Here is a 27,682-nt window from a genome sequence, read left to right as displayed (position 1 = left end):
AGAATGTGAAGTTGTTCATTGATGTGAGAGAGAAATAAAATTGAAGTCTCCACTGAACCCGAAGTTTGAAAATAAAAAAACTTTTCTTAGTTTTCCAAAACCCATTACTTTATTTAGGTGAAGAATGACAGACATATGAGCCAGGAGATATCTATCTGTATCCCCACATTTTGACCAAATGTCATGCTTGCATCATGAAATGCAGATAAATTCTCGCTGGTAAATAATTACAGTAACGATCATCTATCTAGTTTAGCAGACGAGCGAGGGCAATGTGCTAATGGATTGGTAAAGACAAGAGAAAGGTGAAGGTGATGAGGAGACAGAAAAAGGGAGAAAAATGATGTCTGAACAAAACCAGCATGCAAACACAAGGTGTCAGATAAGAAACAGCACAAGGGTCCAGTTATTAAAACAAACAAAAGAAACAACAACAGAAAATCAACTCATAGCGGTTGATGGAAACATGTTGTGGCAGTCACTTAATAACGTTCTCTACTGCTTCACCGCGGCGTGTGATTGGATGTGTCTCCTGTCTGTCACTGTGAGACGTTTAGCGTGACTTTCCACTGCACTAAAGCTCCTTCACTATGTCCGACTCAGACACTCATAGGGCACACTCAGCAAGAACACATAAAACATTCTGAAGAAGTTTGTAGGACAATCGCAGACAAGGCACATAAGGAACAAGGAGAACAGAAAGAAGAAAGGCAGGCAGAAATGATGAAATGTGAAAGCAACGGCACTGTCTGAAAGCAAAATGCATCCTAAACGGTACAAGGTAGCTTTATTTGCTGTGGCGGAAGAGAATCCTCTCGGAGAAGTAGTTATGAGAAATTGTCCAAAAAGATGATTGATGGTAAATTGTTACATTGAACAAAAGGTTTTTACAATTAAAATGTTTTATTTGTAACAACTACTATAGCTGACAGAGAAATGATTTTTTTAATCTAATTCAGTGACAAATTATACACATCAGTAATTCACCGATATCTTTCTGGCATTAGTGAACTAATTTACTAATCTAGTCAGATCATCTAGTGCGTCGTTTAAATGGATTTATGGTGATTAAGTTATATAGCACAATGGATGCCGCTCCTTTAGAATGGAAACTCTAGTCTTTGCTGAATTCAAAATGAATATTAATAGACAGAAGAGCTCACCTTCACATGAATGTAGAATAAGGAAAGGAAGAAGGAGCTTGGCAAATGTCATCCTGCTACCAATGCCCAGACTCAATGACATCACCTGCACCTGAAAAACACACACACACAAAAAAAAACATTTGGTCCTTGACTTTTTCATGTATTTCATGATTCATGATTCGATATCGGTAAAGCTGTGTTAATGCTCTGATACGAGTGTTTATGTTCTACATTGATGGTGAATTAACCACAAAAAATTCACACCTATTGCTTGTTAAGAGACATTTCATTCTTTATTTGATCATTTCCAAAGCTAAGCTTTGTCCTGTCATCTCTCCACTGTTTTGTACTTAGTTTCTTGGTTTTTGACTTTTCCTTCCTGATTTTCATTTGCACCTCATTTTGAAATTGAAAGATATTTGATGAGATCCACTCCTGTCTTGTCTTGCCTGTTTCCCTTCACTTGGATGCATTTGCCGTTTCGCCTCCACCGCACTAGTTTTTGAGAGAATGATCGAGACCCAGCGGGAAGCACGTGCCCTCTGCCTGCTCGCTCACTCGCTCACCATCGGCCTTCTGACAAAGCCCCCTCAGACAATAAGTCCTCATGTTCGTTCCTACCTGTGCCTCTCATCTGCGTCCAGTGTTTTTTGAGCCTCCTATGATCATTTTCAGTCCTTCCCTCCCTCCATCCTTGCCTTTCACACAATCAACCTTATTCCGATTTCAAAGAGTATGGCCTGAACTTTTTAATTGCCCACCCGATTCTGACTTTGATATTCCTTTGTGCTTTGTCTAGCTTGTCGTCATTGTTTTCCTGATCTGTGCATGTCCTCACCTAGGTATTTCTTTTCCATCTAACCTTTACCCGTTTGGCCATTTATAAAGTATCGCCTGCCCAAGTAAAGGTCATTGTTGTGTTCACCAGTTTGTCCGTCACCTGTTTTGTCATCACCTTGTTCCACGCCTCTCTTTTTCTAACCTCGTCCCAAGCCTGTCACTTTATGGTGCAAGTCTGTTTACCCGCTCCAGTGCCTGCACACTCTGCCACCCTTGTTTCTGCTATCCTCCAATTTTATTTTAAATAGAGCCCAACCTAGCCTGCTTCCCTCGGTTCACTCATCTCTGGCATTATTATTATAAATTGTGGTTTAATTCTCAGTTCTACCTAATTCTGCCAGTCTCCTTGAGCAATTGAGTAAAAGTGAACTTTCAGTCTTGTTGAAATAGTTCATTGCTCACTTGAGACATATTTTTTCACTTTTAATAATTTAACCATAATGCCAGTCTGTGCTTCCTCAACTTGAAATGCTATTCCATGCGTTGCCTCAATTAAAGTGATTATTTAAAATACTTTCGATAGATGGATTTGAGACACTTCAGACAGATTTTGAAGGTCTGCGAACCCTTTCATGACATCTGTCTCCATCCCCACCCCCATAAACACTCGTTGTTCATCTTACTCTTATTTTTCCCTCTACAATCGACCAATGTCCTTGTGCAGCCTTGCAATACTGACCAATCTTAAATGTTGGCAATTTAATTTTGAAGGGTTATCTTTCTAAATTCCTCAACTCCCAAGTGCTCTCAGTGTTTCAGATGACGGTAGCTTTTGAATGAAAAGCACATACCTCTGTTTTTCCCTCTACTTATCTGACTATAAAATAGAAGAATACAGATATGCACTCAGTAAAATATAAAATGCACATGCTCCTTTATGCTGCCGCTTTCTGTCTATTCATAGTGGTGCTTTTAGAGGTACCACGTGGGATTAAATTCAGACAAAACAAAGATTTACAAAATAATATTAAGGAGATGAAATATATTGATTATAGCAAATGCCTCTGTATGTTTGCTTTTAATCGATTTTCTCTGTCTTATTGGATTGGTTTTTTTCACATTCTGTAACAATGCATAGAAAATATTTGCATTTGTTTATTTAAAAAGAATTTGGAAAAAATAAATTCTCCTATTTAATATGGGACAAAAACAAGTACCGTATTTTCCAGACTATAAGGCGCACCTAAAAAACTAAAGTTTTCTCAAAAGCCGACAGTGCGCCTTATAGTCCGGAAAATATGGTACATGATTTGTGCACTGATATTAGTTAAGGCTGGGTCAAGACGTACTCATCGAATACAGTCATTTCCCAATATGCTAGCCACTGTGACATGCTGCCTTCAGTCCATTTCATTTCCTTCAGTTATTTTATTGATAAAAAAAAAAAAAAAGTCAATTTGTTTCTACATTCCCAAGAGTTCAAGTCTTTGTATGTGTAACCATTCAGGGGGCATACTGGGCAAATACTACCATTTCACCTTTTAGTGGTCTTGTTTCTATTCATTCGTATGAGTATATGGCACATCTCGGCCAACTGAGCAGGGGTGAATCCAATTAAGTGAGGCATGCACACAGGTTAGTGATTGGTGTAAAAACACTATTAGGACATGCTGGGATGTTCCTCTCACTCACTTATGGATGCGGCAATTAAACTGTGTAGGACAGGACTAAGCAGCGGGGTGAATGCTGATGCAAGCTGCTCCCCACCGTGGTACTGTGCCACTCCGCTGACTATACTGTCACAATTTATTAAGTCTTCACTTCTCTGCCAGGGTCCGCGTTCATCTTATGCTCACCTCCTTTATCCATGACAGCTTCTCACGCCAGTCCCACACTGCCTTTTTTTGTCATTTGTTTTGATCGTCTGTCACTTTCTATGTCTACTTAGCCTTTGTTCATACAGCAGGTCGATTCAAATTGTTTTGCCGCTATAGAATCTATATTGGGTTTTTTTTTGTCTGAGAAGACGTAATCTGCCAGTGTGAGAAGGCAACCAACCCAAAATGATTTGTGCTATAGACCAAATCACCAAGGATCCCAATGAGGACAAGTGAAAAAGAATGGATAGATGGAACTATTTTGGATATATTAAATTAAATCCAGTATCCCTGAACTAAATGTAGACTATTGAGAACACACATGGCCCCCACTGAACACAGTACATCTTAATCTAGCACTACGTCTACTTAATGAGTTCTACATTATATTTAAGGGTAATCTGTGATTAAGGCTGTACAAAGTGAGTAAAATGCGGATATCACGAAAGAAATTGTGCTATTTGTTCAGAATTACAGCAAATGATTGATTACATGGCCATTATTTCTGATTGGCCTTAACCTCAAAAGCTGTCCTATTACTTGAAGAAGTGCGCCTCAGTTATCCCAGCAAATCAATGATCTTTTTCAGTCTTTCTTCTGTGCTCATGAAAAAGCCATTAGTCATTAGCACGGTGATCAGAAAGATTAACAGACATTCGGCTTCGTCAAGTGGGATGGCGTTGCAGTGCTGCTCTGATGAGCTTGCATAATGACTTCTGTCCCACCTTCCTGATCTCTTTATCTCAAACACGACATGACACTTAAAGGCTGACTCGGCAAAGCTCAATTGAATGACATGGTGACATTTTTGACAGCCGATCATGTAGTGCTTCATGAATATAACGATATGGTCAAACACTGTAAAATGGTGACTACAAAAGCCAATGAAGTTGTGTAAAACAGAATACAATGATGTGTGAATCCATTTCAATCATTCAATTGAACACACAACAAACACAATGCAGTATATTTCTTTTTTCAAACTGTTGGTTTTTCTATGTTGTTTGGGTCTAATATTCTTTTATTTTTTTATGTCTGAGAATGCTGAGACATGGCCAAACTGTTTGAAGGCTGAAGTTGAGGAATGCTCTAAAACACTAGGTAGATGTAAACATGTATTACCTTGAGTGGGAATAAAAGGAGCATCCCTGAAAGGCTCAGCTGTTCATAAGCAAGGTTGGGGCAAGGTTCAACAAGTTGTGAACAACTGTGTGAACAAACCTGGTCCTGGAGAACTATTTTCCTGCACGTTTGTGATGTCTCTCTTCTCCAACACACAGTACAGTGGCCTTCGAGGACCAGAGCAGGACAAACAGTCCAACAATTTAAGAAAAACATTCATCAATACTCAATTGCAAAGATTTGAATAATTTCATCATCTACGGTCAATAATGTCAATAAAAGGTAAAGAAATTGTGAAAAGATTTCTACATGTCAGCAGCAAGGCCAAAAGACAAAAAAACATGAAATGCTCTCGACCTTTGATCGCTCAAGCGACACTGCATTAAAATCTGCTATCATTGTGTCAAGAAAGACATTCAATAGTGTTCAGTGCTTGATTTTTTAGTCAATCGTTTGTGGTTGTTTATCAACTACAGTCTCTTGACCATCATATTTTGCAATCGGCTTATTTGCAGCAGAGGCCTGTGTGTACAGAAGACCACATAAACACAAACAGACAGTGTCAGAGGGCAGACAATGGCCTGTAGAAACTCATTCATCTCCTTTTGTTTCTCTCGACATCGCCGTGGAGTCTGAGCGCCCTTGTAACAGCTGATGGTTTTTTATCTTGTGCTAAAGTCAAAACACACCATTTAGGAGCTCGTCTTCAGCACAGATGACCTTTGCATCTAAACACTTCACCTCCCTTCTGCCCCTTATATTTCACCCTCACTGTCTTGGGTCACCACCTACCATTGCAGTCACATTTCTGGACAGCATTCCGTGAGTGAATATAAAAATGAGAATTTGTCACACACCACCGCCATTTAAGTTGCTGCTTGCTTGTTTTATGGCAGAATTTACTTCCACAGAAGCGTACATATGATTCATGAAATTATATGATGTGGGTGTACAGAGATTAAATTGTGCACAATGAAATGAATCCATCGCTCACCTTCGGATGTCCAAATGATTAATCCATCCATCCATTTTGTTCACACTTCTAATTTGGATCACGCAAAGATGAAGCCAATCACAGCTGAATTTTGGCTAGAGGCTGGGTAGAACTTAAATGTCATTAGAATAAATAAAGTCACTTGGAATCACACATTCAAAATATTTTAAGACACTTCTAGAAAGCTATCAAAAGTATTTAAACTATCACTGTTTTTTTTCTTTTGATTTTTTTTTTTACATGGTCTCACACATGTAGTTGTCAGAGCAGACCTAAACAGAAACACTTTGCCGTGTGACTCATTATTGAACTCTACTGCAAACTTAAAAGACATTTGTTACATTTTTCCACTTTAAGTTGTTACTTTTACATCTCTCATAATGCTCATCAAGAGCACAGTTAACTTTGCAGATAGAATTTTAACAGGCATTTTTAATTGTGCAAGTGCATCCAATGATATGTTCAATAGCATTATTCAAATTTAAACGCATCTACAAATCCATAACCAACAATTCAGATACATTACAGCATATATTTTTGGGGCCATAGTCTGATTTAATCCAATACATATATGTAAAAAAACAAGTTTATATTTAAAAGTCTTCAGACTCTGGCAATGAATACTGAGCCATCCCCAAAGGATGAAAACTCATCACAACTTCCACATGGCAACGCAACAAGAATTATTACAGGCACCATTCCAGCAACCACCACCACAAAATAAACAAGTTTCTCCACATCGTACATCTCCTTCTCTCCCTTTCCCCACTCGACACTTTTACGCCTCTTCCAATTTGATAACACTGAAGTCCTTCCTTGAGCTCACATTGCCTTGCCTCCTCTCCGGGACCTCATAATGCACAGTCCTCTCTTCCTTATATTGTGTTTCATTTGAGTCTGTCAGTCAGCATGTCAGATATGGACTCTCCATTTGAGATTTTTTTTTTTCGTATTCTGAATGAATTTCACGAGTGTGACGCTCAATGAGAGTGACACTCAGAGAGACCAAGAGTCAGAGACATACGCTCACTAAATAACAAATAAGGAAAAAGGCTGTAGCTTGCAGCGTATCACACTCATAAAAGCTGTATTTCATCAATTAATAACGACAATAACAATATTTCTTTTACACATTTGTTTAGAATGTAAGTCTTTCCCATTCTTAGATTTAACAGGAGTGACAACCAGCAAATAAAACCAAGACAGGCTATCTCTAGCCAGTACGTTTCATCAACAATAAACAGAGTAGAATAACTGTAAATTAAATATAAAGAATATATAGGTTTGATTTTTTTTTTTTAGCCCTGCGTATTCTTTTTACTTCTGCTTGTATGTCCTACTTAAATAAAATTGATATGACTCTGTCCAAAGATCTAATGGAGTCTGCTGTCATCTACTGCATCATCATTTAAAAACATCCATACATCATTTTTCCAATTTGCATCAAACACGTCTTCACTAATGCTGTATTAACTTTAATAAATACTTTGGACTCAATAAAAGGGAAATGACTTGCAAATGAATGACCCAATGAAAACAAACAAAGTAACACCACGCTTTTATCATAAAATTGCATTTAAAATGAAAAACTGTGTAGCCATCACCGAATTAAACTAAAGTCGCATCGAGTTACAGATGCATAAATAAATAAGTGCTCACCAGCAGGCACATCTGAAGTCACTGTGCAGCTACCTGAGATAATACTGTTCACCTGACACCTCTGACCGCGCATGCGCCCTATCAACCATTTACTCGCCACTTAATTACGCCCGAGTCTGCATAACAGAAGTTGTAGGAAAACTTTGTCATCGCATTGAACTGTCATGTCATTTAAAAACAATTAATATTAAGGATCATTTACAAGTATAGTAAAACAAATCCAAAGTGTTAAATAAACGTGGTTTAAAATGCGCAAGAAATGCGCTATTAAATAAATGACCCCCCAAAAACGCGCTCCAACGGTCAAGCCCACAGGGGAGTCAACTACATATTGCGCTGATGATCATGATGGTGGTAATTAGGCTAAAGTAATTCTAATCCTACCTTCCTCGTCCGGGTCCGTCTTTGGCTGACAACCTCTAGATTGGATCTCTTGTCCCGCTGTGACGCCGCACCAAGAATGTGATCCCCTCTTTTCCTCGCTCTCTCCCTCCCTGCCTCTCTACACTATCTCTCCCGCTGCCTTGACTCGAGCACCGTGCACCTCGCCCTGGTCATCACCCAATGCACACTCGCCATGTTGCGAAGGAGCCACACACAAAGCTACAAAAGCATGTACGCACTGCAAAAGCGTGCAGCTCGTTATACAACTTGATGTAACAACTGATAACGCTTTGAAACAGGTGAGTGATTGTTTCTACTCAAAATTGTGGCAAAAAAAATATATAGATCAAAAACAGTAACTTAAGCACAAAGTTTGTTCCTGTATTAGGTAGTTCAGTGCTTTTGCATAAGAGCAATTCAATTTTTGGTAAAATGCGTAACACAGTAGAGGCTGAAAAAAAACATGAAAACTTTCTCAGAGGCAGACCCAACGTTGATTTCACTTGCAGTTTGATTACCTTGAGGTGGGTGTGTTTGACAGGTGGATAGAATTGGCTCTCAATTTGTCATTATTACTATTATTATTATTAATAATTTTATTATTATCATATTATTATTATTATTATTTATATGATGATGATTGATGATGATTATTGTGTTGAAAGCAGTCTTTTTTGCCACAACAATAGCGCCATCTAGTGTAGGGTGATTAAACTATTTCAAGATAAGCTTGCGCTTACAATAATGTCATACATGACCATTCACATTATAGCACTGCTGATTATCAGAGGAAAGTTATGGGCTGTAATGTTGGTGGTGGTGGCGGAGGAAATTACTCATTATTAAGTTCAACATAAATGAGTCATTCAGCTTTAATGTAAAGACAAACTATATTATGATCAGGGGGGGATTTCTTTCCATCTAAGTTGTGCTACCCTCTAGTGGAATTTTAATTTACTGCATGCGCTCCTATTTTCAGTGGTCTATGACTTTCTCGTCTTAACCTTGCATTTTGTGCATTTAAGCAAAAAAGACGTGTTTAAATTGATGTCCAATACATATTTTTAAGATCTTTTACTTGAGTTATTGAATGGTCATTCGTAAAGTGTCATGTGCATCGAGCCCTAACAGTAAATTAAAATACTACAATTAAGAGTGACCAAGTTGGATAGAATTAGAAATAGGACTATCAGAGGGACAGACAGCTGAACCTGGTTTTGCAGACAAATTGGAAAGAGTGAATAATCGAGTGTACCTGTAGAATGATGATGGTCTGGAGGATGCAGCTGCCAAAGATGTTTTTAGCTCCAATGTAATCTCAGATTTAACCGAAGAAATAAAACCCGTTGCTCACTGCTGTTCATATTATTGACATGTTACCCAACTTTCAACGCTGAGCAGCTGTGTGTTTATGCACCAAGTGAAAGCCAGCCTGAGCAGTGCAGTTGGGTGCTAATGACCAAACAGCTGTCATGGTGCCTGAGGCTGAGGACATTTTGGCCTCCTAACAGTGGCACCGCTTTTTTTCCTTTTTTAGACTTAATTGCTAATTGCGTGTCAAAACATTGAATTGTGAGAGTGGCTTGATGTTGCACAGTAGCCATCGATGGATGTGTCGCTGTCCTATGCTGGAAGATTGAGGCTTGATTCCCACTTCTGTTTATTGTCTCCCATCGGCATACTTCGGTTCAGAGATGGGACCAAGTCACACATGTGCAAGTCTCAAGTAAGTCTCAAGTCTTAACCTTCAAGTCTCAAGTAAGTCCCAAGTCATTTTTTTCTTGGGCAAGTCAAGTCCTTAAATAGGTCAAGTCAAGTCCAAGTCAAGTCCTTAAATAGGTCAAGTCAAGTCCAAGTCAAGTCACATTATTGCAATTTTACCCGCAGAATCTGATTTTAGTAACGTGAAACGACAAGATATAAGTAACTTTAAGTAACCATCATTGTCCAATGTGTCTAACCTGTTTAAAAATTATGACAGTAATTTGGATTTGCACTGTAATTACTGATATTCAGTAAAATACACCATGGAATCAAACAAAAAAGAAATGACCTTATACAATGATTGACAGCTCAATCTAAACAAATGAACGTCTGCCGACAGTGTCTGACACATTTGAGTTGCAAATATGAAAAAATAATCTGAAAAAAATCTGAAAGAAGAAAAACATTAAAGAGCATTAGAAACATTTTATGTTTCATCTGTAACATCTGGAGACACCAGAGCTCTATAAACTGCAAACGGACAAAGTTTGAAGTTGTCGTCTGGCTGTCTGAAATGTTTCTGTTGCGTATCTTGCACTGTGCTGTCCGTCTTTTGCCGTCATAAAGGTAATTACGATAGCCGAAGGTACCGCTCCCGCTGTCATGTTTGTGCATGTCTGATATAAAGGGGCGTGATTCTCCAATAAACACGTTCGGTAGGTAGCTAGGGCACGACTGATTGATTGACAGGGTAGCGATCCAATCATGACAACGCCATTCTCAGCCTGCGCTCCTACCGTGTTATCGATATTACTTTTTTAAATGTATTATTAATTTTATATTCAAACTGAAAACATAAACTAAATAACACTGAAGTCATTCAAGTCATCGTGTCCCAAGTCAAGTCAAGTCAAGTCAAGTCCCGAGTCTTTAACTTCCAAGTCCAAGTCGAGTTTTTTTATTTTTGTCAAGTCAAGTCACAAGTCATCAATACAGCGACTCGAGTCGACTCGAGTCCAAGTCACAGTGACTCGAGTCCCCATCTCTGCTTCGGTTTATTATTGTTTGTCTAATCCATCTGCCACACAGATGTTTTAGAATGGCAGACACATATCAGAGTTTTTATTTGGCACATGTTCACATTGTGCTTATCACAGTACTATAGGTCAAACATTTCTAGCATCTTCTTTCATCCATTGCTGTAAGAATTTTTATTTATATTGACATTAACCATTGCATGACATGAAGTATTAGGTGTCCACAGGTGACCCTCAGTGCAATTGATTATCTTCGTGGTGACAGATGGCAGAGAATAATGAAAATGAAAATGTGCTTGCACCAAAAAACTAAATCTTCAGGGGTAGCTTTGCTGCCCGTCTGGTGCACGTACTTCTTAATCTCATACACGTATGTGTACAAATAATCATAGAGTGTAGACTCACCAGTAATTGCCAACAGTTTGTTGCTGCAATGACAATATTATCTCAACCGAGATTTCCTTTGTGTAATATAATAGACTGTATTTTTTTGGGAGGCTAAATTAAATTGTGTGTTTTATAAGTGCGTACACTGACCGGTGTTGTGCGTAATTACTGAGACGCTGATTGCAATCAATATTTTTTTAAGTGTATATTCCAAACACATTTTTCACTTGGGATACAGTTCCTATTATGATTGCGCATTTGTTTTAGTGCTGCTTCATTTTCTCAATTTTGTTTTCCTCTCGGGCCACTAGTTTATTATACCCCATAAAACTGCTTCCACAAAAAGTAGCTCTGCAACTTGCATTGAAAGGTGAAGCGATGACATTATAGCAAAGAAAATGATAAAAGACACCCCCGCATTCACAGCCGCAATGTTGTTGTGCTATTGCATTGATTGCAAGGTGTCAATCGTGTCATAATATTTAGAATAATCATCAGTTTCACTGATGGCCTTAACATTGATATTCGCTTACCGCAAGTGTAATATGTTTGTCGATGCTAAAAATAACAAGTCATTATCGATGACGTCAATCTCTAATTCCAAGCGAGGTAATTAAATAATATTTTCAACGACAGAGTAATTCTTCTGCCAAATGAATCATCAGTGCAACGTTGATCACGTATTAAATCCCTCCCATAAAACTTGGGAAGCACACGCAACTTGTAGACCGGCACACGCGTCATTTAAAGTACTTCTGATTCAACTTCAACTGACTCAACTGATTCAGGCAAGTGAGATTTGGAAAATAATAAAACAAACCAACAAATTCTGCAAATTTGAATTAATTGAAATGAAATCCCGGTTGTCAAAATCTTTATTTTCATCTAGATTTAAAAGTTAAGCATGCTTAAGAAATGCTCTTCAGTAACTTGCCAATGTGTAATGAACAGAAGGAGCCAATTGAACAAATCTCTCTGCTGCATGATGAGTCACTTTGTCATAGAGGAGATCCTCAAAACTGTGTCGTGCATGCTCTCTTATGTGAGGACAGTGATCACATGCACATTGTCATTTCACTTTGATGTGCTGAAATATTTAATAAGAGTTCCACTGTATGTCTGACTTAAATTCTGGAAGGCATGAGAGGAAGGTGTGTGGGAGTGGTGGTGGGGGGTAAATAAAATGATGAGTGTGATTATGTAGGTTCTCATAAAAGCCTCTTAAGGTTTGCAAAGTCACTGTGGATGAATCATCAGAACCATTTGTAACTTAATTCTATGAGGTAAAATGCACTTAACTCTCCCAGAACACTTAAAAATGTTAATTTACATTGGCATTTTCCATCATTTTCATCGTCCAGTTATATTGTGCTTTTCTGTTCTTGTTCACATAGAGCGCGAGAAAAATATTTCAGCCATAGATGTGCAAAGAGAAAAATAGATGTGCCATTGCTAATGCAGCACTCATTGAAATGTGTTTTTAAAAGTCTGCAAACATGAGTGGTTGTTCACGCCAATGTTGGCATGGGCAGCAGGAAAACAAGTTTTATGGAGCATCAAATATTCATGCGTGTCCACAAAGCGTTGGCCGCAATTCATGGCCTGCAGGTAAACTAGCAGTATTCCTTCATCAAGGTCTGGCTTTGCTGACCCTAAGGAGATAAAACGTCGGCACAACAGGCAACATGACACTTTTGAGGGGACTTTTTCGGCCACAGTAGTGTAATATCGTGTTTTACAGTGTATATGAATAATAGAATGTTTAAATTCGATGACCCATCCACCTGTACACAATCTGGAATGAAGGAAAATAGAAATATCCCTCATAATATCTTGAATATCTGTTTCAAGTTTCACTTGTCATAGCTGAGGTTTTTTTTTCTTCTTCAAAATGAATATCAATTTAATGTTCATCAATATTATTGCCCGATATAGAGATTTTTGTGCTACATTTCAGTCATTTCTTTTGCGGCAAATACTAAACAGTACGACAGAAAATGGCAAATGTATGAGAGAGAGAGGGGGGAGAGAGAGGGGGGGGGGAGAGAGAGAAAGAGCGAGAGAGAGAGAGAGTTGGGTGCGAGGTTAAGATGAAAAAAATGGAAAATATATTTCCTACGTTAAATACAATGTAGTCTTAGAGAGAGAGAGAGAGAGAGAGAGGGAAAGAGAGAGTTGGGTGCGAGGTTAAGATGAAAAAAATGGAAAATGTATTTCCTACGTTAAATACAATGTAGTCTTAGAGAGAGAGAGAGAGAGAGAGAGAGAGAGAGAGAGAGAGAGAGAGAGAGAGAGAGAGAGAGAGAGAGAGAGAGAGAGAGAGAGAGAGAGAGAGAGAGAGAGAGAGAGAGAGAGAGAGAGAGAGAGAGAGAGAGGAGAGAGAGAGAGAGACTTTTCACAGTCTCCTCAGTTTCACTCCTTCGTGTGTGTCGGCTTCATCGACTGGAAGAAGAGGAGTTGAACTTGACAAAGTAGGGGCTGTCGCGATCACAGAAGCGATTAAAAGAATCCCTGGAGTGGACATAAAGGGGACTAGTGGGAGTCGGGGGGGTTAAGAGAACGAAGAAAGGCGAAGAAAGAAGGCTCCAGGTGTCGTGATGGAAGCGCGCAGCGTGTGATTGGGGGAGCTGTTTTTCTTTTCTTCACCCCCCCTCTCAAGCGGATTACAAAAGTAAACACTGAAACGTGGACCTAGAACTGCCTTTTGTCCGTCACACTTGACGAGGAGAGTCCGCTCCATGAACATGTCATCCCCAGACAGAAGCAAAACCGTGCGTGACCTGGCTTTGGAAATTGGAATCCGAGTTATGCTCTTTGGAGTTTTTGTGTAAGTAAAGTCGGCATATGCGTCCCGTTATTTGATGATGCTACGAATCGAAACGATTTCTGGTTTTACTCAAGTTGTTGAAGGCGTCAACGGCGTGCGTTTGACTCCCCTGTGCTGTATTGATACCGTTTTGCCAGCAGGGGCCGCTCTTTATCACATCAGGACCATGGACAGAGAACTGAAAGCCGTGTGAGAAGCAAACAGGTTGCAACATCAAATCCGATATTGTACAACATATTACGAGTCATTCTCATGTATTTTATTCAATATTAGCTCAAAGTAGATATTAGTTTTACGAAAATCATTGTGAGGAGAAGTTTTATTTAAAAAAAGCTTAGCACGTTTTAAAGAGAGCTGGCCATCAGGCACATGATGACCTCAAACCTTGATAATGTAAAACAGTCCGAAATAAGCTCCTCTGATGTGGAATTTGTGTCTGCAGTGCCTAAATGACTTGGATATATTCTCATTAAATCGTGTCCTTGGGCTAGGTGATCTGTCTGTCTTGAGTAATGAAACATGTCAGAGAAGAATTCATTCTGCTATTACACTCAAGTGTCGCAATGAGCCTGTTAGATGTTCCCTCTGTGGTTTCTGATGTGCTGTGGTGTATTGTGGTTCAAACCCATATGAGGAATACATGATTACAATCTTCAAGAAGAGCTTCCTGAAATCTGCCTCAAGGGTAGAGCTAAGAACTTTGTGATTGCTGTAATGAATTGAGTTTTGCAGTTAACAGTCAGTGCGATTGCAGACAGTATTTTTGGGGGCTCCAGTTATTGTAGTATCTTTTTCTGAGCAGGTGAGAGTCTTTTATCATTCTTGGCAAGAATGAACTCTGCTGATTGAGGACATTGTGGAGGCTTCATTTGAATTATTTTGTCTCATCAAAAATACCTGCCAATTTGTTTTGTGGTTTTTAAGTGAGTCAGAATTTGCTTAAATGCATTTCATTTAATTGATTAATAATATTTACCGCATTGATAACATCTACTCATGAGAATAACATAAAGCTGTAAATCTAATCAGAATTTGTATATCCAAGGATATTTGCAAAGATCAAAACGGCCAATACATTTGAACAAAGTGGGATGAAAACTGTTATTTTGTTATGCATAGAGATTTTTTTAAGAAGTGCAAAAGAATGCTCGGTCTCCTCCACGGTTTCAAATTTACTGGAAAATGTATTGTTTGGTTTTAATAATTGTTTTTCATTCATGTTACTTTGCGTTTCACACCTGTGTGCCCTTTGTGCTCTTTTTCCATTGATTTAAATTTATTGTTCCACTATTTATTGTCAGCATTTTGGTTCTGCAGCCTAATAAGAAACCTTAGCAGAAGGCACAGCTCAAGTTTCATGGTAGGGCCCGATGAAGACATTCAGCTGAGCTTGTGGCATTTTCCACACATCTGTCCAGCTGATAAGGCATCCTCCCATGTCTTCCATGCTGGCCCTGTGCACCAGCCCTCATTTTATCTTCCTCCTGCCCTATCCTGGTGTCCCTCCTCTCCGTGGTCATTTTAGACACAGGCTCGGTTGGTCAGTCGCAACAACCGAGGACTGTCTGCCTTCTTTAGATTCTTCCCACCCTCTGGGTGCTGCAATCTATGACCTGCCTTCTGCACTTTGTCTTCGGCCCTCCATTTCCTTCCAGTTGCCACTGTGGCTATATATCAATCATTGGACTGTCGGGGGAGTCCACTTAACCCCATCACCGCTCTGGCCTTGAAGTTAAGGATAATGGATTTCAGGGGCAGATGGAACATATTTCCACTCAAAAGGCCATTGTCGCCATAGAGAAGCAATGTTGGCCCCCAGTCATTTCGTGGATGATGGCTTTTGAGTCCTCGCTGATGAGATAACTTTGGGCAACTTACATATGAGGTGAAGTTAAATACTTTGCTCTGGTTGATTTATTCGAGGCTTTCTGAAGGATGGGTTGTACCATTTACTTTCTGGAGAGACACATTCATTCTTTTCTCCTTTCTGCTGTTAGACGCATCTGGACATTTTGTTTGTGATTGCATATAGATGCCACAAGATGACAACTACCGTATTTTCCGGACTATAAGGCGCACCGGACTATAAGGCGCACCTTCAATGAATGGCCCATTTTAAAACTTTGTCCTTATATAAGGTGCACCGGACTATAAGGCGCACCATTAACGCATCATTTCAGATTTTTAATCCAAATCAAATCATTCTCCATTTTATCTTTTTTATTTCAACTTCAGACGCAACAAATTACTTTATAATCACAAAATAATTATCCATAGTTTTTTTTATTCATAACTCATAGTCTTCAGCGGGCCACTTATGATTGATTTCATGACACAATGCTTCGGGCCAGTTTAAATGTAGGAATTTGGTCCATATATAAGGCGCACTGTCGGCTTTTGAGAAAATGTTAGGTTTTTAGGTGCGCCTTATAGTCTGGAAAATACGTTCCGCACAATTCAATGTTTTTTTAATTTTGTCCTGACCTTATATTAACATACATACTATGTCCTTGACACCACCAGAAAAAGGAAAATTCACTAGTTAATTGGTGAGTTGTTTTAAGAAATGGCTGTTTTGTGGACATACTTAAATGTTCATCTCCAGGGGTATTATTCTCTTCCCGGCTCTGGACATCTGCAGTCCGATAGCATTGTTTTGTAACACATTATTCACATTCCAGTTTTGTCAGAAAGAATTTTCTGGTCGGGGAATATTTCATTTTATTTGTCCTTGCTTCAGCTCCTGGCTTCAGGCAATGGTCTGACCATGCGTGATGCCTGTTTGACCCTGTTCTACCAAACGGTAAATGCGGTGCAGTCGTTACATTTTGCAAAGCACCCCAGAAGTCAGAAACCTCTTTAGAGCAACATAAAGTCATTCCACCCAAATGGCGATCACTCTCCTATCCGAAAAATCTGTGTAAATACCTAATGCAGACAGCTGGGATTTACTTTACTAGCAATCTGCAGGAAAAAAAACCCCAAGAGTTTATATATGTTGTTTAAAGTAGCTGTGTCTTTCACTTCAAGATTGATAGTCTAATAATGAAAAAGAGAGAAGCGTACTTACAGATGTGGCTTCTAATAAATACTTAAATTTAAGGACACGGGAGGGCACAGAGAGAAAAGAAATGGCACGGATAAAATAGAAGTAGTTTGGGCGATCTAATGGATTTTATATTATATAGATTGAGACTTGGGAAATGACAGCAGAAAAAAAAGGGGTCTCAAGTCGGTGCAATCTAAAAGCTACTACATAGAGCAATTGTCTGAAGAAGGGAGCTACTGTTTTGAGGACTGGTGTTCACGTTAAAATAGAATCGATCCATCTTTGCTAAAGCTAACAACAACGAATCTATTGCCTCTTATTGCAAAGATTACAAAGATGAAGCCAGACCTTTGTCACTTACATTATATTGCTCATATACCGTATTTTCCGGACTATAAGGCGCACCTAAAAACCGCAAATTTTCTCAAAAGCCGACAGTGCGCCTTATATATGGACCAAATACTAAATTTAAACTGGCCCGAAGCATTGTGTCATAAAATCAATCATAAGTGGCCCGCTGAAGACTATGAATCATGAATCAAAAAGACTATGGATCATTATTTTGTGATTATAAAGTAATTTGTTGCGTCTGAAGTTGAAAAAAAAGATAAAATGGAGAATGATTTGATTCGGATTAAAAATCTGACATGATGCAACCTGGCCTGTCTACTGCAGTCACAAACACCAATATCACCCTTCTTATTCATATAACAATAACAACAATAAAACATTATTAACATTATTGATATATTGTTATTGTTTTCACTATTTCAAGTTATTGTATTGTGATTGCATGAATGGTGCGCATTATAGTCCGGTGCGCCTTATATATGTACAAAGTTTAAAAATGGGCCATTCATTGAAGGTGCGCCTTATAGTCCGGTGCGCCTTATAGTCCGGAAAATACGGTAATGTTAATGTCCGGGTGATTTGAACATTGTCAGAGCAAAACTTACGTCTTACTTATCTGCGATTACAGCAATAGATGAGCAACAAGTCAAAGACAAGACATTTGCATAGACATGACATAGCTTCAGTTCTCTAAAAATTTCTAATCTATATTATTATTCAAGAGACCGAGTGATGCATTTTTCCCCATGTCGCTTTCACGTGCAAATTACACTGCTACTTATATTATTTTATTGTCTTGTTATTCTGAAATCTGAGACCCTGAATTTGAGGTCATCCAATCTGTAGTACTCATTAGTTTGGTGTAAACAAAACATATGAGACGGCCACAAACATAAATTGACAGCGGAAAATAATCTTCCTGCAGACGAGACCCCCAGGTGGGTTCACTTATTGATCCTTGTGTAAAACACCTATTGGATTTATGATACTGTTAGATAACCAATTTAATTAGTTCAGCCTGGAGAATACCACGGACAAGAAATACAACGTAGATTGTGACACCAATTACAGTTTTAATTATGTCGCAATTTTTAACTTCTCAATGGTGTTTGTCATAGGGAAAAACAAGTGGGTGGAACCAACAGAAAATTTGAGTAGTCTCTTAATTGTCCCAATTCAAATTTCTCTTCTGAAATTTGAATGTGGTGCTTTGCCCCTGGACATAAATACATGAGAAAAAAAAATGCTCATGAATAAGTAGAGTTCTATCGTCCGCAGACTGGGGTCAATTAGTAGCGCTCACAGTTCAAAGCAAACATGGTGCATTGGCATTTAGCTGTTATGCTGCACACAAATAATAATAAGCTTCCAACAGTTAGCCCGAAGTGTAAATACTTTTCAAACCTACACTTTGTGTATCTATGATTGATGTCTTTTAAAGCATAATGATTTTTTTCCCAAATCATGTTTCTGTTCTTTTATTAATTTTAGTCATCTACTTTTTCTTTCTCTAGTTTGCTTTTGTATTAAATGCTTCTGTTATTTAAATGTTTTAGATTCTTTGAAAAATAGATTTGCTTTTAGATATTGTTTTGTAGCAATGTGAAACACTGAGTTATCGTGCGTATAAATTGCACTATAATGTATAAATAAAGCTGTCTTGCCTCCACTCCTACGCTCAAAGTAGTGATAGTCACAGCCTATTGAAAATTTATACCGCTCTAATTTTGTCAAGCAAAGGTTAACTAAAATTATTGATACAGCTCTTTCATTGGATCATAAAGCTGGATCATAATTGGTGAGTGTAGATTTAATAATGTTCTTGCATGATTTGAGATGCCCCTGGTATTTACATACTAAATTATTCATTCTCTTTTTATGAGAACTGTTAAAAGAAGAAGTAGAGAAAGAGAGAAAGTACAATTGCACAATTGGTTTAATTTTATGGCTCTTTTCCTAGAGTTGGATCACTTGCAAAACAATCTGCCTTTGGATATTTCTTGTGCATCTTCTTTTACCCCAGTAAAATTATTGTCAGTAAAACAGGACATTTTTAAGTATTCATGGCTTTGTGAAAAAACACATTAGCATTGACACGTTAATCTTGGTCAAATATATGACGAATCCAGTTGTACTTACAGAACATCCCCCCCATATAATTACATATGCCCTCTTCTCATCCGAACTATAAAGACATTCATGTTCGTAGCGACATACTTGAAAGATGCCTACTCGTTTCGTAATCCTCCAGGGAGACGTCCTTGAGGAACACGCACTGAGCGCCTGCTTTGTAATATACCCTCTGCATTGAATATATGAATGTAAGGGGAAGTAACTCAACAAGGTAACGATGGATGTGTGAGTCATAAGTAGAAATGTACATTTACCAAGTCCTGTACACTTGCATAACCTCTTATAATGAATTTCGATCATGCAGGACCCCACTGAAACAAAATAATCAAACTGACAGAAGAGACAGAAACGTACTGTGTGCTGAAATGTGCCGGCTGAAACCAAGGTACAACCGGTCGATATTTGAGAAGGGCATCGTGAAGATCTTGGAGGTGACACATTTCCTGTCAAGGTAGTCAGCCTCCTCACATCAACATAAAAAAAATCATTCTTATTCTCTCCCTCTACTTTTGCCTCCTATATGGATATACAGACACATAGATACCAATTTTTTTTTCCATTAAATCGGTGTCATTCTTGTCTTCGTCTCGTATCCATCACCTTGCTCTATACTCTTATCTGTGGGGGCGCGGAAAGAGGCACCCTCCAATTATGTATTATCTTGACTCACAGGTTTCTCTCTCTATAACAAGCAAGTCCAAATCCCTGTGGAAACCAATTTCTTGCCTCTGAACCTTCATACAATATGTGTCTGATCACATTCCTTATGTCATGGAAATGGGAATGTCAAAGTCCTTTGGCCCACTTTAGACCCTAATGATGAACGTTTAAATCAGGGGTGTCAAACTCATTTTTTTCGCGGGCCGCATTGTAGTCATAGCTTCTTTCGGAAGACCATTATGACTGTCAACCCAAATAAATGTATGAGCACCTCATATTATATACAGTAAAAGCTACAAAACAAACTGACAAATAACTCGTTTTCAAATCATACAAGTAAAAACTGGTCAAATATTTTAAAATTGTTATTATTAAAAGTGAAGACAATTTGCAATTCTAGTAATGACACACAAATTTGATGCACAATTTGTCTTTGCGGGCCACATAAAATGATGTGGCGACCCGTATCTGGCCCCCGGGTCTTGAGTTTGACACCTGTGATTCAAATCATTGACCTTTAAAAACATCACAGCGACATTATTAATGTATGGATAGTTGTACTTTACAATATCTTTTACTGGAGAAAGTCATTCAATGCTGTGTCTCCTTAAACTCAGGAACTACTAAAACAAATGTGTGGTCAAATAAGGGAGCCGTGTAAACTTTCATTAATTCTTTTGCTTGCATCACAAGTTCAGCCTTTTATAGTATGTAATTTAAGTTGTATATATGTCATACTATGCTGGCCAGTCAAAAAAATATTCTGTAAAATCAAGATTTATTTATTTTTATTTACAACATTGAGTAGTGACGGTGCACATTTTCCCCTGCTAAGATTCCATTCTTATCCTTTACAATATGTTTATGACATCAACATTTATTGGGGACATCACTGGAGCCATAGTGATGTGATTTTCTTTTTTTTACTTAGGTTATAGTACATGTTTGATAGCGGTTTATGGATGATAAAGATGCAAAAAGCTACCTTGCAAGTTATCCAGCCTATCAGGTATTCTAGGGAACCTTAGCATGACATTGTCGCAGACATACTGTCATACTAAGGAAAGCACAATTTAGACACTTCTTGTGAAAAGATCAGCAACCCGGTGGAAAAACAGATGGTCTCAGGATGCGACAACAGCTGTTACGCAACACAATTATTAAAAACCGGGATCATTTTTGGCTTGATACAAACATAAGAAAAAGAATAACAGCTGAAGCTAGCAACTGTAGTCTATATAGCCCACTAAAATAATCCAGAATTAAAGTGATTAAAGAGATCATGATTGACATTCATGCCATACTTGGAGTGTACTCATATTGAAGAAATATCTGAAGCTCATTTTCGAGTAAAGAGTAACATTTAGTAAACATAGCAAATGCAGAGTCAGGCAGAATATGTGCTGTGTGAATGTGGGAGAGAAAAAAACATGTTTTGCTTCTGAAGCTGTCATTTTCAATGCACGATCTGGGATTTGGGCGATCCAATCCTGATTGAATAAAAAGGACACCTCCAGAATTTCTTTCGTGTTGCTGTCGGTGTGCCAGAATGAACAATGAGCATGACAGAATTGATAAATGTCAGCTTGCTGTGTGTCACTCACATATCAGTTTCATTCCCAGGCTAGGGACGCGGAGGCGCTATTTAATAATGTCGTGTTCCCTTGGTGGGATGAGCCAAAAGTCACGAAAAACTATTTTTGTTGGATGATGTAATGCCAGTTTGCCTCATTAAGCTTGGGGAACATACACTATATGAAGTATCTCTGAATACAGATGAATTATTCTTGGACATTTTTAAAAACACACTTACATCCAGAAATTACTAGATTTGAGATTTTGATTTATTTTGATTAGATTTTGGCTCATGTAGTTTATGGTTGGTTACTTGTCTGTACAAAAGAACGCACTGTACCGTCTAGCTTTTTCAAGTCGCATGAAATAGTTTTGTAAGTTTGGCACATGGTATTCCATATACGTACAGTCAATGTTGCACTTTTGATGATGACAATCACAAGCCTACCGTATTTTCCGCACGATAAGGCGCACCTAAAAACCTCCAATTTTCTCAAAAGTCGACAGTGCGCCTTATATATGGACCAATGTTAAGCCACTACAGCAGGCGTGTCCAAAGTCCGGCCTGCGGGCCAAATGTACATATCTTATATATGGACAAAGTTTTAAAATAGGCCATTCATTGAAGGTGCGCCTTATAATCCGGTGCGCCTTATATATGGACAAAGTTTTAAAATGGGCCATTCATTGAAGGTGCGCCTTATAATCCGGTGCGCTTTATAGTGCGGAAAATACGGTGTATTAAGTTGTAAAACTAATTTTGTCATCAACATTTACACACATTTCATCTAAGAAAACAGTTGGATGGGAGATGTGGGTTGATGTAATAATTGTCAGGGCTCTGAGAAAATAACATTTTCAATTTGCGGCATTGACCTGGAAGGGGACAGAGCACCTGCATTTATATGATTGGGATTGTTCAGCCATGAAATCTGACAAAATGAACCAAAAGAAGTGATAACCAGGTTCACTTCTGGGTCCAGTGTTATCTCTAATTCGATTACCTTGGAAATCTCTTCAATCTCATCTCAACAGCTCTCTGCAGTCTGATGAAATGGCTGGATTTTTAAGTAGAGAGTGACAGGAAGCAGAGAAAGGTGAAAAATATTTGCCAACCTCTGTTCCAGCGAGGAAAGTCATTTCCAATTCTGATGAAACAGATGGTCTGCTTAGTTAATTTGCTTCCCAAACAGATTTTCCACCATGCGGTAGTCATGTAACCATATTATTGTGAGTATATCAACAGAGTGTAACCAAGATTGAACGTACAAAGGGTGAGACGTTTGCAAAACATCTAACGCCCTCTCAAGTGACTTTTGAGCCATTCATTGCAATGCCTTTGTTTCGTTCCACCTGTTAATTAAGACGAGGTGACAGAATTTCAATAGGAGCTCGAGCCTCAGCTCGCTTTCAGATAAAATGCAATCTATTCTCACGAAAGCTTCTAATGCATTGTATTGAGAGGTTGTAAGTCTGTCTTTCTAAAGGTTGTACATGAAAAATAATGATTTAACATATTTTTGTGTTTGTGATTTGCACTTCGGGGCCATCACAGTAAACCATCCCTTTAACTTTTGCAGATGTCTCTAAAAATTTCTGATAAACTTGATGTGTTAGATTGAACAAATGTGCATCGGCTGTTGGAAGGAATGGAGAGACATAATCCTCCTGTATTGTGATTGAGCCGAATCGAAAATGAGATAATGAGGATAAACTGACCTATTTGCGGGGCTGTAATGAAGATGAACAGAAAATCCTGGAATGTTTCTGGGTGTGAAAAGGTCAGATGAACTGATTCAGCCTGTTATGGAAATCAATTAAATTTCATGCTGATGTACAGCATGAGATAGGATATATGTCGGCATAAATCCCGCCCATCAATTTCAGTTCCAAAATTACTTTTGTTCACTAGCTTGTGGTAAGGAGAATGCATTTCTGTTGTTGCCATGGCAATATCTAGCAACTTTAATGGTGTATAATAATGGTCAATCAGGCTAGAAACCTTGTGATCAGGGTAAGGGCCAGGGTGGCTGTTGTGCATGATAGGTGCTCACCCTATTAAATTACCAACATATTTTATACCTAATTGGTTTTGAAAATACATTTTTTGGCTAAGCTTCCTTCTTTGATACTTTTGCATATTTTGGAGTGTCAAATTGAATTTGTCAATTTGGAATCTCACAAATAATTCCATACTACACAAATAATTCCATACTGCACAAATAATTCCATACTGCTGGCCACTAAAAATAGAAATAATCTGTTCTGAACTCCACCAAAACCTTTATTAGCTATAAAAATATTGTGACTACACACACACACACACCCCGGAGAAAAGAAAAGAAAAACAGCTAAATGTGGATGCTTACTGGTTTAAGGTCTATTGTTTGTTGACATCTTTTGTGTAAAATCATTTGTCACTTTCTGAATTGTAACAGTTCAGGGCCACTCCACTTCAACGCTTCAATTTGCTGACAAAAGCTTGCATCTAAGCTTCCCAAAACAACTTCACAGTTCTTTCTTTCAAACTACAAGATCTATGATGTAATGGAACCTGTAGAAGCCATTAGGCTTTCCGTTGTACACAGAGCAAACAAAAGCAGATATAACAGGACAAAGTGCTCCCCAGGTAACCAGCAGGCAGAGATGATTTAAGACCTGTTGGTGTTTATGGCCATCTTGGGGGCCCATCTCTCAACTTTGTGAGGATCCCGGTCAGGTATCAGTGTTGCACTGATTAGAGAGTATCTTTTTTCACTTTGTTGCTGGGCTACATTTCACCATTTCAGTCACTTTCTACAAGGCTGCTATATATTTTTTTATTTCTTGTTATCGCTGTGTAGTTAAAGTTAGTTCTCAGATGACCAGGCTGGCAGACTAAGCTTTACCAATTAAAAGCACCATCATTATATTTATTAATGTGATCAAAGCTTACCTTCTGCCATATTGTAAATGATGTACACCCTTCTGCTTTCGAGGCAGCCTGTAAATTAGGTGAGTTAATTTCCAATAAGGATGAGCACATATAATGAGACGCAAGGATGAAATTGGTGCAAAAAGTCATTAAAGTGCGTGTGAAGTGTATTCAAGTCTTTATTTTAAAGTTTCTAGTTAGAGAAGAGAAAATGAGTCATGATCTAAAATTGAATCTCCAGCCAAAGAAAATCCTCTGAGGCGAGTATGGATTTGTGAGAGGATATTGGGGACAAATTCTTAGAAAGAAGACTGGATATAATAACCTGCTCAAAACGCAATTTAATTTTGCACGAATGAAAATCATCTTCACCAAGCAGTCTACTGCGGTGAAATATGTGACTTGCAAACCACAGATATATAAATGCAGATATTTACACCTCACTACAATGATACACTCATTGGCCACAGAATTAGTTTGGCACTAATAAGATTAAATGCAAAAGCTACACTTGCCCACAGAATTATTGGAACGCTTACGTTATTAAATATAAATATTTAAAAATCAGGGTCACAACAGTTATGTACTGAAAAATCAAAGTGTTGCTATATTTGTGGAGGCTCATTTTTCCAGAGGTATACCACTTATATTATTCTTTAGTTAGTTTGGGTGCTTGATTTCTTCAGTCTTGAGAACCTAAACGTCCCAAGATTGACTTAGCCAATAAAAAACCTTCCACTGCTTGCTTGCTTCATGATGAATTTATTTTGATTTGGCATTGTGATTTGTGCTATTGATGAGGGCTCTCTCAGTTTGTTTCCAACATTCTTTAAATTGGCAGACGAAATGTCTCTGTCATCCACTTCTCACTTAATTCTAGTCAAGTCAAGTTTATTTGTATAGCCCTAAATCACAAGCAGTCTCAAAGGGCTTCACATAGACAAAAATTGACAATTATTCTCAAAGCATCCCCTGATCTTAAGCTCCCATTCTGCTACTAATGTCATGTTGTCTTTAATCAATGAAGATTAATGAGCCTATACGAGAAGAAGCCATGCAAGTCCGAGCCATGACATTGTCAATCAATCATTCAGAGTTTAATTATAGTAGTTTTCGTACCGAAAAATAAAACAACACTTTGAATTGTCAAAAATAACCCCTCCTACCATTCGTCCACACAGGCCTCAAAATAAAGATAGACATGTTAAAAATAATAATGCGTTTTTATGTCTGGATATATCGACCATGGCCATGGCCCATTACTACTTCCAGTATAGAGTGCTCCCTTTGGAGGAACTCTGGAAAAGAATAAAATAACAGTTTTACTTCTGCAGAGTTTCAATCAAAACTGAGGAGCGTCATCTTCTTAATGATTAAATTCTGTCTTCTGTATGGATAGACATCAAGATTGGTGATTTCTTTTTTTTTCCCCCTTTGGTCTACTCATTTCTTTGCACTCTACTGTTATTTCCTGTGTTCAAACATGAAGCCAAGCAAAGAGGAGATTTTATATCTTGGTGCCTCGGGGGAGCCGGTCTCAAACTCATTAAGAAGCTACCTAGTGAATTTGAGATAAGCCTTATAGAATGACAGGTGGGCTGAAGTTGCTATTTAATAACCTGAAGGGTGTGTGTGGGGAGGGGGGGGGTATTTTGTGCTTCGTATCTGTGTTTTTAATTCTTGCACCTAAACAGCATTCCCTCCCACTAACGTCTGAACAACGGTGCTGTAGAGAGTGTAATTTTGAAAATAGAAATAATTAATGAAGCATACTATCTGCCATTAATGGAGTGACGGAACAACATAACAACAACATATTACTTGGCTTGTGTTTACTAGAATAGATACCGCACTACTATTTGTACGCTTTTTGATACATCTAACTGGATGGTAGGTTAATTGGAAACTCTAAATTGTCATTAAGTGTGAAGGCTAGTTTGTCTATGTGTGAATGACTGGCAACCGGTTCAGGATGTAACCTGCCTACTGACCAAAGTCAGCTGAGATAGGCTCGCGACCCTCGTGAAGGTAAGCAGTTCAGAAAATGGATGGGATACCCCTCAAAAAAGTTGGACAAAGCCCCTGTGGAAAAGTAGATCCGTGCTTCCCCGTTTATGCTGCTCCCTCTGCAATCCTCCGAAGAAATTGTTGCCATTTTTCACAATCAAAATAATCAATAACATTTTATCGCATAACTTTAAAAAAAAAAAAAAGCCAATAAAACGTCAAATACATGCATTCACCAAAGAGTAACAAAAACATTGTTAAGAGAAAAACAGTCCTTATTGGACATTTCAGGATGTGATTTATGTGGGACATTAATGGTTTTAAAGGAAGTCACATTTCTTCAAGCTCTACAATAAATTCAAGATCCATGGAAACAAAATGTCAATACAATCATCACTGTTGCACATTCATTTCACCGGTGACAAATATTCTTGCCTAAACTCTGTGCTGCTGCATTTATGCTCTCATCATTCCTTTCTGTAGCTTCAGCATTGTGAATATTTTAAGATGGCCACACCTTACAACAAGTATATCATGCATCAAGTGTCGAACAGAATAAACTAGTGACTTGTTTTGAATTTAGTTCACCTAAAAATTTGCTAATTTGTCCCCGTCCTGCGAGAGGAGTCAGCAGGGCATTCTAATGAAGGTGATCTGTGATCAGTGTTGTCATTACTCCAAAGCCAAGACCTCCTTTTAGCCACCCCGGTCACACCAAAATTACGAGAGCACACAGTATGCACAATATTCCAATTAAAATGTTTAATCTTTGCTACAGGTTTACCGAATTCCTGGAGCCCTTCGAACGAGTCATCCAACCGGAGGAGCTGTGGCTCTACAAGAATCCGCTGGTTGAGTCCGATCATATTCCCAAAAGGGTCATGTTCGTAAGTACCTACTGTATCATTATATGCATTCTCATTTATTGCCAACTTGATAGCAGCCACATAAATGGTGATTATTTCCATGTAGCTGAACCACTTTCTTTATTTTAATTTATACGCATTTGTGCAGCACAAGAATCCTTCCTTTAGGATGATTAATAGTGTAGATTCTCATCTTTTTAGTGGTTCAGCT

General features: G+C 38.3%; 2 protein-coding genes across 3 annotated transcripts in view; one reads left to right on the top strand and one right to left on the bottom strand.

The window, feature by feature from the left end:
• cdh23 (cadherin-related 23) overlaps positions 1-8,135 on the bottom strand; it is a 129,146-nt gene extending 121,011 nt beyond the window's left edge. Inside the window, exons 1-2 of one of the 2 annotated variants that reach the window (XM_037272603.1) lie at positions 7,962-8,135; positions 1,164-1,254 (exon numbers count right to left, since the gene is read on the bottom strand). In XM_037272603.1, coding sequence (XP_037128498.1) covers positions 1,164-1,245 — 82 coding nt within the window. In that variant the 5' untranslated portion in view covers positions 1,246-1,254; positions 7,962-8,135. The remainder of the gene's footprint in view (positions 1-1,163; positions 1,255-7,961) is intronic. The other variant, XM_037272604.1, reaches the window with a different exon arrangement.
• Positions 8,136-13,488: 5,353 nt separating this feature from the next.
• The window catches only part of plpp4 (phospholipid phosphatase 4), a 31,317-nt gene continuing 17,123 nt past the window's right edge, over positions 13,489-27,682 (top strand). Inside the window, exons 1-2 of the mRNA XM_037272669.1 lie at positions 13,489-13,916; positions 27,384-27,492. Of these exons, the coding sequence (XP_037128564.1) occupies positions 13,828-13,916; positions 27,384-27,492 (198 nt within the window). The 5' untranslated portion in view covers positions 13,489-13,827. The remainder of the gene's footprint in view (positions 13,917-27,383; positions 27,493-27,682) is intronic.

The sequence above is a fragment of the Syngnathus acus genome, chromosome 15, assembly GCF_901709675.1.
Source record: "Syngnathus acus chromosome 15, fSynAcu1.2, whole genome shotgun sequence".
NCBI classification, from domain to species: domain Eukaryota; kingdom Metazoa; phylum Chordata; class Actinopteri; order Syngnathiformes; family Syngnathidae; genus Syngnathus; species Syngnathus acus.
The sequence above is the reverse complement of the archived record's forward strand: the minus strand, read 5'-3'. Positions and strand labels throughout refer to the sequence as shown.